The following is a 13,013-nucleotide window of genomic DNA, read 5'->3' on the forward strand; positions in this document are numbered from 1 at the left end:
AACTAATACGTTCTGGACGACAAACCTCTTGAATCTACAAACAGGAAATATCGCAGAATTAGTCCAAAGTGACTTTTGAGTAAACAGACATGACGGATGACAAGCAGGAAGTTTTTAAGAGTATTTTTAAAATAAAAGAAACTATGGACGAAGTTCTGGAGATAGCGGTGAGTTAACACTGATTTGTTGTTGTGCTTCCTTCTTCTGTCGATTCTCAATTGGCTATTATCATGTTCACTCTACAATCCACGTAATGTGTGTACTGGAAAGATAATCTTTAGGTCCATCAAAAAAAATCTGGATTTTGGGGCTCTGACGGCCTTGGGGTTAGGTCGACCCCTTGTATATATGGAGGTCATAGTTCCTTAAGCAGGTGGCCTGGTTCAAGTCAACTCCTCTCTCTCCTGATTTCCCACTGTCCTATCTAAATAACCTCAATTAAACCAGCAGCTAAGTCACTGATTTGAAAATGAGTAGTTAGCATGAGCTAGCTTTCACTTCATTTCCAAGAAGATATCTGCAGACTGCTGTGTGATAGGCTGTTAGAGAAAGTGTCTCATTTCAGTATATTAACCAAAACTGTATTGTGATCCCTTTTCCAGACACTCTTTCTCCTAGCCTTGATTACATTGCATGTTTTTTTTTTGTAAGAAAACAAAGCCAAATATGATAACAAGAAGCTGAATATTTTGCAGTGACTGTTTTTAGTGGGGCGTCCAGAAGGTGTTGATCTTGTGAAGGAAAAGTGAGCTGAAGTTTAGCGTTTCTTACTGCTGGTGATGGAGCGGTTGTCCTCAGAGAGCTCGTGGAAGAGCAACATTTCCTGCTGAGCCAGCTCCAGTCGCTGCTGCTTGATTAGGTACATCTCCTTCTTGGCTTTGAGGGCCTCCTGGGCCACAACAAGGTACTCCTTCAGCATGCGTTCCTGCTCCTGTCGCCATTGAGTCCGCGGGTTCTCGATCTGGGTGGTCTCTGACAACAGGACACAACATAAGTCACACAAGTGAGAGTTAAATAATACAAAGCAAGTCTGATGCAAGTACAAAGTTACTTTGGCGATACTCTAGCAAGTCAAGTCGCTGCTAGTCAAGCAATTTGTCAGTCACTCAACAATGCTAAGAAGAAAATAATCCAGTAAAAACACATAAAACATAAAAAGCAAGATGTCCCAAAGTCCTTGTTACACTGTATCAACATCAAGCTGTTATTTCTCCATTGTGAATCTATGTCCATGTTCATCTCCAAATGTATTTAAGTGATCTGAGATAAATGGGGATGTACTCACTGTTGATGTGGTCGATGTAGTAAACTCCCACTTGCTGGTCGTAAACTTCCTCCCAACCGAGAGGAAGTTCATCTCCAACACAGTCGGCAAACGTCAGTGGTTTGGTTATCCTGAAATGAAAAAAAAATAAAAAATCTATATTCAGTGGAAAAATCACCTTAAGGATTCACTTCAGATCCATCCTAGGAAATAACAACATACACATAGCTATTCTCCTTTCTTACTTGTTATGTCATTTAACATAAAGCGCCCTGCACGATGCTCTGCTTCATTTCTCATGCTTACAAAGGTGTGTTCATTGTTAATCGAGGAGATTTTTGTTCTCTCCCACAGTACAGATGACATATAAACTGCATCTTGGAGCAGAGGAGTAGTCGTGCCTCTCAGTGATTATTATCAGAAAGGGAGACTAATTAAACAGTTTCTGTATTTATTACAGAAATCTGTTACACAACCATAACATGACAAATATAAACATTAGGTGAGTCATGATAACTACGTTTCTAAACTTCTATATGATACAAGTAAAGATAAAATGATACTGATTCAACACCACGTCAACATAAATAGAAGTCAATATTACAATATTGAGTAATTTCTTGTTTTTAATTCCCAAAAACTGAAGTCAAAGTCCAGTTAATCTCCAGTGATTTATGCACTTGTGTTATGAATTAGATGTGGTTTTTTAAAGCGTGGAAACTTTTCAATACTGCTTGTATATATTATAATATATATTAAAATAATAGACATTGTGTAGTTTTAAACACCTGGGAATTGGACAATTCTGAATTCACATGGATTGTATGTTTTTGCATTACGAGATTAAGATTTTTAAAATTTCAGTTTTTATACTCTGTAAATCATGAACACACAGATAGGCTGAAATATACACACACATGCAGAAACAGGATCCTATGGACATGCACTAATGGAGAGATGTCAGAGTGATGGAGCGGCCCACAGCTGCTCCTGAGCTGGTGGTGGGGAGGGGGTTTGGTGCCTTGCTCAAGGGCACCTCGGCAGTGCTCAGGAGGTGATCTGGCACCTCTCCAGCTACCAGACCAAATTCTATATTTGGTCCACACCGGGACTTGGACCGGCGACCCTCCGGTTCCCAACCCAAGTCCCTACAGACTGAGCTACTGCTACAACACATGTTCTAATAATCAAAGCTGTTAAGTCCTTCACATTATATCATAATTCAGGCCAATGCTTTCTCAGAAATAGTGTGTCAGTTACATGGACGCTTGGGAAAAAAAAAAAAAAAATCAACCTTCTACTTTAAGTTTGTATTTTTACAAAAAGCTTATCAACTCATATATGAAAATCATTATACAAGATTCAGAGGAAAGGTCGGCATAGCTGATTCATCAGCAGACACAGAGCTTTATTTGGCCTGAAACTATTCGTCCTCGGTTTTGTGATTGTCACGTTAGATAGCTTGTGTGTTTTAAGGGGTTACAGAGGTGCTCAGTGTGGTGCTCCTCAGGGAAGGAACAGATCAGTTCAGGTGGTCAGGAGACCAAACTGTTGACTCCAAAATAAAACCGGGAGATATTCACCCGACATCATACACACTGAAAGGAACATCACAACCCAGCAGCTACATCTGCCCTACAACACTTAAACACAATATCTAAAAATCAAAGGTAAAAGTCAAAGGTAGCGAAGCCTATTATGTTAAATGTCAAATCCTGTCAAAGCTAGTCAGAGTTAGCAAGTGATAACCTTACTGTAACTTACTTGTACTTGTTTTTTCTCTTCTATAAAAATAATATCTTTAGCAAATTAACCAACTTGTGCGTCAATTTCTTATTTAATAAAAATAAGGTAGTCAATAACACAGTTAATACAAAGAAAAAAGGTTCAAGTAGTAGTGCTTGAAAAGTTATGAGCCAAGTTAGCAGTGCTGTAGTTTCCTGCCTAATTCTGTGATTGGCTGCTGTGTTTGGATTGTACTACTTCACTCTGATTGGCTAGTACTGTTTCCAGGGTCAGGGAACAATTTTTGGAGTGTTTAATTGAACAAGCAACTTCAACTTTATTCCTTCGTCCCTGAAGGGCGACCTTCTGATAAACCTAACCAAGTCCTGCAGGTGGACCGCAAAAGGACTTGAAAGCTCTCCTCTTTAAAAGAGCCTTCTCATAAAGACTTAAACCACTGCTTTTAGATCTGGTTTTATGCTTAGATTCTTAACTCTGAATTTACCTTTGACTACTGCTACTGTTTTTATGGTTTTATTGAAATTGTAGCACTTTGAGATTTTCGTTTAAATGTAAAGTGCGTTATAAATAAAATGTATTATTATTATGATCAATCTGAAGCTGTTTCATGAGATTAACCCAGTACATTAAATGTTTTTTGGAATTAAATGAAGTGTTCTAGTTATATGGCTTCATAAACATAGCCTTGGTTTCAGGATTAAAAACTGAAATGGATCTGAATGGGTAAATTTACTTCCTGAACCAGAGCTGCTGAAAAAGTAGGCGGTCACTGTTGAGCTGTATTGTCTTCACTTGAGATAAAAAAAAAAAAAAGGTCCAAAAATGTTACTCGTAATACATTTACGCTCTGAACTGCTTTTTGTCTCTGCCTGCAGGATTGAACGGTTATTGCTCAATTATTTTGAAAAAAGTCTTGTTATGAACACTATTTAAACAAAGCTTCTGGCACTTAGCAACAGGCCATAGATCTACAAAATGTTTGTTTTTAGTATTAAGTGGTGGTGTGGTGGTTACATAAATACATCTCTTACTTTGTCAATCAAACTGGGAATGATTTGATGTGTGGTGGCAGAATGTAGATTACATTAGATACAAAAATACAAAATAATAATGTTTACTTTAGCTTCTGAATCTCATTTAGCTGTCAAAATTGTTATAAAAGACGTTTATCAAGTTGAATTAAAACATTTCATAGATTACATGTCAACAATAAATGACTGCCAACTGTAATGATTTATGAAGGAATGTGCGTGGAGCTAATGACATCACTTCCTCTTTTAATCTACACACATCAGCGAGCCGTGAACCAGCCGGTCTGATGACAGCAGCGAATATAGTAACTATCTGATTACCATCAATCAGCGCAGACAAAGGGGGTCCAGTGGCAGTGACCCCTTCGACCACAGAATGCTCGCGATGCAGACGGTGCACGAGGCCCGATTCTGGCAGAGGTATGCACACAATGAAGGGACGGCCCAGAGAGAGGAGCTGAGGCATCCTGCCCCACATTCCTCAGGAGACAGACCAAGCAGCAGCTCTCCTCTTTGCACACAAACACACTTCACTGAAGTTTGAAAAGACGCTTTTAATCCGAATGATGATGATTCATACGAGTTGGAAACTCAGAGGTACTCCAACTTTCTCCAGACTCCGCTGTTCACTTCACCGCAGACACCTTTAGTGTGGTGTATTGCTGAGATCTGTTGTTTTTGGCACATTTGAAAACTATTTTTGTTGGTGATCAATCACACAGGCTCGTCAAAATCCTTCCACAATACCTCAAATTCAATAAACTCCCTTAGCATTTCACACATTTTCAGGGGAATGCCACAAGCTACGTCTCTAGTGTGCAGTTTCAAATGTTTGTTAAAAACTAGTGTTTACCATTTCATCCTGGGACTTCACTCTGAGCAAACACTCAGACTAAAGTAATGCACAGATAAGAGATTAAATAAGAGACACAAGAGTCTGCCACAAAATTGGATCTCAGGTACTTTCAAGGATACGATCTTCTAGCAAAAGAGAGAAGTGTATCTCGCAGCCTCTTATTAAGAACACAATGTCTAAGTTGATCAAATTTGAGAATAAAAAGATTCTTTTCCTCGTTTGATGGTTCGGAGGCCTTTTTAACAAGAGAAGTCTTGAAAAATAAAAATCCTGAAAAGTAGTATATAAAAGTTTTCTTTTTTTCATCTCTTGAAACGATACATGACTCTTTGGACTTCAGCCTGAGAAACACTGGACAAATCAAATGATTGCCTTATCAATACAGACCTACATTACCCACAACCACTGTGTAAAACAGCACTAATCAGTAGCAATATGAAGTCGTAAATATTCCCCAAGAAAAATATCTCACTGGAGTAGTAGCATTCACTTATATAACCACAAATATACGGCAGTGAGTGGCTCAAATAGAAAAGGATTCTCAAACACAGCCACAAGGACAAGGCAAACACAACCACACTCCCCAACACATGTCTGTGAGACAAGTCAAATAATGTAGAACTGCACTTAAAAACCCCTCAGACAGGGCAGTCACAACTTTATCCATCCAGGGCAGTTTAATTAAAAAATGACTGAAGGAAAAAGCACCAAGAAGAATCTCTTTGGCTGGTCAATATAGGTGTCACATAGTTTTGGAATCCAGTCACATTACTTTAAGTATTAACAGATGTAAGGACCGGATAGATAATGAAGAAAGCATCGCCCACACATTAACAAATAAAGGACTGTGGTTTGTAAAATACTGAGCTTGGAAAAGTTCATCAGTTGGATTTTGGGGGCTAGACCGATAAACTTGCATCTTATTAAACTTTAGTTATATGAGTCATACGCCTTTTCACATATTCAATCCTGAAACTTGTTAGGGAATTTCAGTAGGACTACCAATCAAATCCTGAAATGGTTGTTTACACATGCACCTCACAGCAGGAGGCTATCTGCCTTTATATTAATGCTACGTGTAGACAGAATCCTAATATCCACAAAAGAGCGCAGATGAATATTCTGGCAAACAGAAAACATAATGCAGCAGTTTAATGAAGCGCACAGAGATTGCAACATGCAGATAGTCTATAGTCGTGCATCGATCACAGGGAATTAACGCCACCACCCCTCTCCACTCACTCGAGGTGAATTCTCCTGATTATATCTTGCTGAGTTCTCACATCAGCTCACTCAGACTTTCTGCAGAAATAAATACTACGATGCTGGCAGGAAAAACTCCTGATAAGGTCTGAGTGAAAAATTCAGCTCTTTTCATTCACACATGCAGCTCACCCTGAAAACTTCAGGATTTAGTTATTGTAGGGTGTAGGTTATGTAGGTGCTGTGTTTTACTAGCCATTATTTTAGTTCAACCCATCTTGACCATGCACTGCAGATTTTTTGCAAAATGGATATTTGGATGCTGCTTCATTTTCCTGACATAACTACATCCATATTTTCTCTGGATGGTATGACTACATACATACAGACAATATGTTTCGCTGACTTCAGCTAATATTCTCAGCTATTCATAAAGTATTCTTCACGTTTGATGATGTCATAAGAAACTACTGTTACATTGAACATTTGTCCACTAGCTAGTTTAAGTTTTTCATGATACCACATTTTAAGCCTTCAATACCTTTCTGGTACAAAATAAAAAAATTATCAATACCTGTCTCAACAACAAGGCCACACAAATTCAAGTCTTTGGCACTAAATATTTGGTCATTTCTGGTTTGTATTTACAGAAATTGCAGAAAAACTCCTGTACATTGTCTAAATTGCGAAGATAATAAAATAATGACAACACTTTGGTACTGAAATGTTGCCAGTGTCTTTGTGCAGTCCATGGTGTTTTCACACCTATAGTACATTTGCTCTGGTCTGAATCATGGACCCATTTGTTAAATCTGTGTTCACACAGGGACATGAATGGGTCAACATTTCTTGCGGGAAAAAAACCTGGAAGTAAACAAAGCCCTGTTGACTCCTGCCTGGCTGTGGCTGCTCCAAAACAACTTTATGATTTCAAAATGGACAGACAACTTCACGGATTGATGTTGACTCTGGTCATTGGTTTTTATATTGTTTGTAATTATAACTATAGGCAAACAATAGTTTGAAAATGAGGCTCAACTGCGGCTCGGAAATAAGATGTTAATGTCACAGAATCGCTGAAGGTGCTTATCAAGACAGTTCAGGAGAAGGCGCACGTTAATCCTCCTGAAGGATGACCTGCTCATCCACCCCCTTCTGATTCTGAAGATCTGCCAGTTACGCCTAACACATGTTCAGCAAAGATGAAGAGAGCGAGGACCGTGGCTACAGTAGCTGGTCTAATCATAAAAAGGAAACAATGCTTCCTGCACTTATAGGTGTGATCAAGGTTGGTAATTGTTCCTACAAAAAAAAAAAGCAGTCTGAAAAGCAGCAGACCGAGAAGATCGTTTGGTCCGTAACAGAGTTTGAATGAGAGCGTTCAGCTCAAACGAGTCGCATTAATTTGCAAACAGACTTGAGTTGATTTAAACTGAAGTAAACCTGTAAGCTGTGAAATCCCCTGAGACAGTGCTCATGATCTTTTGCTCACGGCAGCTAATGGTTAAAAATATGACTCAATTTCTTCAGCTTTTTTAAACTTTGGCAGAGATGGTATCTTTAAAAAACAACATGGTCTGAAACTATCTAAAATTTTGACAACCTTAATTATATCGTAAACAGAACGTAGTCCTATCAAAAGAGCACATAATGTAGTTCTGTTACAATCTGAATCAGGGCAAACTGAAAATCAAAAAAGAGAAAAAAAACATTGTGGAAAGAAGGGAAATCTTTTGACGTCAGAGACTTTAGTCCTGAAGTGCTCTTTGACCTCCCAGAGAGACAGAGCTGGAGGAGGGAACATGTCCACTCACTGATCTGAATCTGAGCGTCTGAATGTTTGGTTTGTTACGCAGTCTTGTGACAGCGCAGCAGCCTCAGTTTTTCCGAGTCATGTCTCGGTCTTGGGAGACTCTGAAACCACAGCAGCACAGAGAGAGCCGGAGAGGAGCGATCTGATGACAGTACATTCAGAGGAGCCAAAACATCGTAAAAACTAAAAGTAGACACGCATGGTATAGAAGCATGTTAGGACAGAAGGAAAACTAAAGCAATACACAGCACATTAGTTTATCAGACAGTCAGGAAGAGCAAACAGAGTAATAAGTGTGTCACTCCTCTGTCAGCCTGACACAGTGACCCTGTGTAAACTCCTGTTTGCTGACACTGTGAATCAGTCAACAACATGCATTACCTAACAGAGATGAATGAAGGTCTGCCACTGCTCTGCACTGCTGTGTGAGGAGAAACACTCGTTTTTATCATCACTACAGCGCTGTAGGATTGTCATAGAGCTCCTATAGGATTACTAGAGCTCTGCAGCAGTGTGTTGACAGTGCTCACAATATATTGCCATGTCTGTCTTTGGTCCAGACAAATAAAAAATCCCGCATTTCATTTCTCAGACGATTACTGTGTCCAGATAATTGAACCTGCTGACTCCTGTGAGTCTCCTACATTGTCTTAAATGTCAGCAGCAGGTTTACATTTCTGATACTTAATGGTGCCATAACTCTTTGTCCACGTGTAACTTTCACCACCTGATTTCTATTTGTCAGATATAGGGTTGTCCTGATATGACACATTTTAAACTTTGACATGATTCTAGTAGAAATAGATTCCTGTTTTTGTTACCATGGCATCAACACAACTTTTAAACTCCTTTGCCCCAGTAGTTTGGTAATTTCTTGTTTTTATTAGCCAAAATATGCAGGCAAACTCATGCACACTGTCTTAATTGCATAAAAACATTGGCAACTTCTGTCTCTCTCGCTCGCTTGCAACAGCTTTTGGTTAACAACATGACTGAAGATCAGGGGCCGTACTCACTAAACCTCTGAAGTACAAAGAGTTGCTCTTAGTGACAAAAGTCTGAAGAAGTTCTAAGAATCGAGATGTTTTCTTAGAATTTCCCCTTAAAGTTTAGATTAGATCCTGGTTAAGATCAAAGTTATCCACAAAGCATCTTAACCCTTTAAAGAGCTCTTATGGTGAATAACTGTGAGAAGTGAGGAGGACCTTTAAGAGGTTTTGAAGTAGAGGAGAAATGTCCTCCAAACACTGAATGGAGAATATACTTATTGAATCATAGCCGGGCTTATCAGACAAAACTATTTCATGCAGACGCTTCAGTCCATCTCAAACTTGTTTTCAGTGCACAGTGAGACATGCACGGTGAGTCCCTCTAAATGTGGTTTACTCCACAGGTGCATCTGATCGCTGATTAAAGGCCCTTCAACATACTGATGGAATGCTGCGTTCATGTGCTCCTCGGACGGTCCCAGTTTCCAGGTTGGAAAGTTGTTCTTCTGACTTTAGTGTGTTTACGTGCTTGTAATTCTGAAAGTGGACAAGTTGTAACAAAAACAACAAACCGCGATGATGTTGTGAATATGTGTTGAAAGTCACTGTTACTTTCAATTTGAGCAAAATGTTGATGTTTCATCATACGTGAATTAATAAAAAAGAATCTAACAAAACATCTTTTGCACCCCATGTGAAGACAAAAATCAAATCAAGTCAGCCATCTAAAGTTTCAGAGTTACGGGAAACTCGCTTTTCCAAATTGTTCGACACCCATTTTAAAAGAACTCGTACGACCTCAGGTGTAAATTGGCCTGTTATCGTACCGTGTTCTCCGTCCTTTAGCTCTCCTTCAGTCAGCATTCAGCACAGCCTCACAGGGATGTTAATCATGGACGTAGACTCAAATATCCACATTAGAGCTCACCCCTCTACACATGCTATTTTTAATGTGCATAACTGAGTCTAAAATGACGGAAATGAAAAAGTGAAGTGAAGCTGTAGTAACATATCATACTTTCAGACCCCACAGGCCAGGACTCTTTAGAAGTCACAATTTCATTCACAAGCACAGGTATCACCTTGTGCGTGCCCCGGGCCTTTTTATCCGCATGCAGGAAAACTATTGCGTTTTAGCACTTAGCACACCTTTGACACCACAATGTTGAAAAGCAGAGAGACGTCAGACAGTGAATGAGGACTAAGATGTTTGAGTGTGTTTCAGATATTTGTCGGTAATGTGGACACATGGCTTGAAATCAAAAGTTAAGCGTGGAAGCAGAAGAATTTTGGTGCTAAATCCCTTCCACCTTGGCTATGTCTGAAAGGAAGAAAATATTTCTTTGTAGAGCTAATGGTGAGCAGGAAGCGCCCACTCGTAACTGAAAGTAGGTTTTTCACTTATTAAAGTAAAACTGGATTAAAGTCTACAGGGCAAACGAACCAGCAGAATTATGATGAGAATTTCAGTGAGATTTAATGTTTGTGCTTTTCCTGGTTGAAATTCCACATGAAATAAAGCTGCAGTCTTCATAGATTACTATGTTTGATTGAAGACAACACTACTTGAGAAGTCCAACACAAGGAAGTACATGGTGTGAGCAGTCTACAGCATGATAAGAGGCTGATGAAAGTATCTGAACTGATAGACAACTGAGATCTTTCTGCATTGTTAGTTTTTTACTTAAATATAATCCATGATTAAAATCCCCGGTCTAAGCCTTCACATATTTACTGATATAGTTTGTTACAGCTGCTCTGTCAGCTGTAAAAAAAGGAAGATTATAATGAGGAGTTTTCTTCTAAAAGAGTACACATTCCCTAGGATCGTCTTTCAATCGAAGAGGAAACAGAAAATGAGACAGATATCTGAAATAGAAAAAAGGGGGGACTGACAGAATGACAAGCATGTTCAGCTGTGGAGGAGTGAAATGCTGCAGCGCTTGCTCGCTTCTCACAACTTCCCAACAAAAATATTTTTAGTTCTTTAAGACGTTTGCTAATTCTAGAATAATCTGTGCCGTTCTGAGTCGTCCCAGAGGATATTTCTATCTGCAGCAGCAGCAACACGCCTGTACGCGACAACGGGCTGAGAAAGGCATGTGAAACTGGAGTCCGGGCTACTGGACACGGTCTGTTCTGATCATCTCCAGCCGCTCTCAGACCTTTGTTTTCCTGCTCTTACTGTGTGCAAAATAAACTCAAAACATGATATTATTTTACTATACTTCATTATGGAGCCAGAGAAGCCGGTTTGAAATCCTCCTGTTTGACTTTGTGATTTCAAGCAGTTAACTACATTTAAAGGCAAATGTTCCTCCAGTTCACTGAGTTCATATTGAATTAAAAAACGTGTTGATTGCTCCATCAAATGTGTTAATTTAGACAAGTCATCGCCACAGCCCTCTTCAGCTGCACACAGGATTAATTTCTAACACTGATGTTTTAATTGTGTGACGGATCACAGTATAAATAAAACAAACACTTGTGTGATAAAAACAATCAGTCGACCGCAGCAGAAGATTCTTAGCGAACTGCACGGCTTAAAAACTCAATTACAAAGGTTATCAAAAATTGTCAATACTCTTTGATACCACGTGTTAAAACCAATACAATAACTTTAAGAAAATGACATACAGTTTTTTTAAGATGAGTGCTAAGGAATATATCCATCAGAAATTGCAAAAAATATGTTGCCAACGTATTTGTGCAACTTAGTCAGTGTGCAGGAGTTTTCTAAGCAATTCTGAAAACAGAAAATGATCCATGTGATGCCGATGTTTTTTAAGTTTTGTTGCTTCAGTAGCGAAACAGGTATCGATATCATTCCATTTTTTGTATTATACTGACATTTAAATACTTATATCATGGCAACCCTGCAACACGTTCATACAAACTCTGACCGTCTTTCATCATCGCAGCGAGCCAGCTGCTGAAGTCTACAAATAAGAATCGAGGTTTGACCTCTGCATGACGAGCATATGTGACCAGAAAAAAACAACAAATGTGACAACGCCGACACAGTGTCATGAGGCGACGACGGAAAACTCTGCGTGCTCCCGTTTTAACTCAAATATGATGCGAGACGGTCTCTGAGAGAAAAAAAAAAGGCCACAAGTGTTGTTGGTCCACAAATTCCTTTGTGTGTTAAAAAAGAAAAACAACTTTGGGAGGAATGTCATTTATGTGCAGCCTCTCCGGTGCAGCATTTCAGAGGAAGGCCTGAAGCAGCTGACAGACACACAGACACCCGCTCCTCCAATTATGTGTTGAATCTTATAGAAATAGGTCTCCTATAAGTAGACTAGCAGCTCTGTCTCTGGACACATTTAGGCAGCGTCTGGACACATGGGAAGGGCTGCTGTTAGTATGAGCGGAGGAGAAGTGGATGTGATCAATGTGAACCGTCAGGGCTGACTATCCCTCTAAAAGTGATGTTTCCTTACTATAGCATCATTTAAAGACTGGAGGAATACTTCAGTTAGAAAATGAAGATTAAAAACAACAACATGTTAACTGTGTAAAGGGGGTGTGTACTACTACAATCACCTTTATATTAATGCATCCAACTGCTATTGACTCAGTGATGCTTCTTTTGGTAGAAGCCATCATCTCTTTATGACGAAGCCTTCTCCCAGAATGCTTTATGGTTTCCATTAGAGTTCATTCATGTCTAAAAGTAAAGTTCCTCATCGATAAACTCTTCAGCCTAAAGGAATACATTCAGAACAAGAGACTACCTCTGGTGTAAATAAAAAAAGCTTTAAATAAGAACTTGTGTCTTCAGGGTAAATATGAAGCTACGTCATGCACACAGGTAGCTTAGCTTTTATAACCAAGACTAAAACATGAGCCTGGCTGTCTACAGGGAACAAAAAATTACCAGCAATTAAAAAGGAACTGTAAGGCCGATAGAGCCCCACAACACAGTAATGACTTTGGAGGTATTTGTTGTCTCTTTCAAAACTCGCAGTGGTTGATGCGTGCACCCCTCGTATGGAGGCTGTAGTCCTTCAAGCGGGCAGCCCAGGTTCGAATCCCGCCTGTGGCTCCTTTCCCGTATATCATTCCACACTCTCTTTCTCCCTGATTTCTGACTCTATCCACTGTC

At 39.4% G+C, this 13,013-nt stretch overlaps 1 protein-coding gene across 2 annotated transcripts in view; it reads right to left on the minus strand.

The window, feature by feature from the left end:
• wwc3 (WWC family member 3) overlaps nucleotides 1-13,013 on the minus strand; it is a 38,053-nt gene that overhangs the window by 18,526 nt on the left and 6,514 nt on the right. For both annotated transcript variants that reach the window (XM_020630799.3, XM_020630790.3), the window contains exons 2-3: nucleotides 1,286-1,395; nucleotides 772-972 (exon numbers count right to left, since the gene is read on the minus strand). In XM_020630799.3, the coding sequence (XP_020486455.2) occupies nucleotides 772-972; nucleotides 1,286-1,395 (311 nt within the window). The remainder of the gene's footprint in view (nucleotides 1-771; nucleotides 973-1,285; nucleotides 1,396-13,013) is intronic.

This window comes from Labrus bergylta, chromosome 6 (assembly GCF_963930695.1).
Source record: "Labrus bergylta chromosome 6, fLabBer1.1, whole genome shotgun sequence".
NCBI classification, from domain to species: Eukaryota; Metazoa; Chordata; class Actinopteri; order Labriformes; family Labridae; genus Labrus; species Labrus bergylta.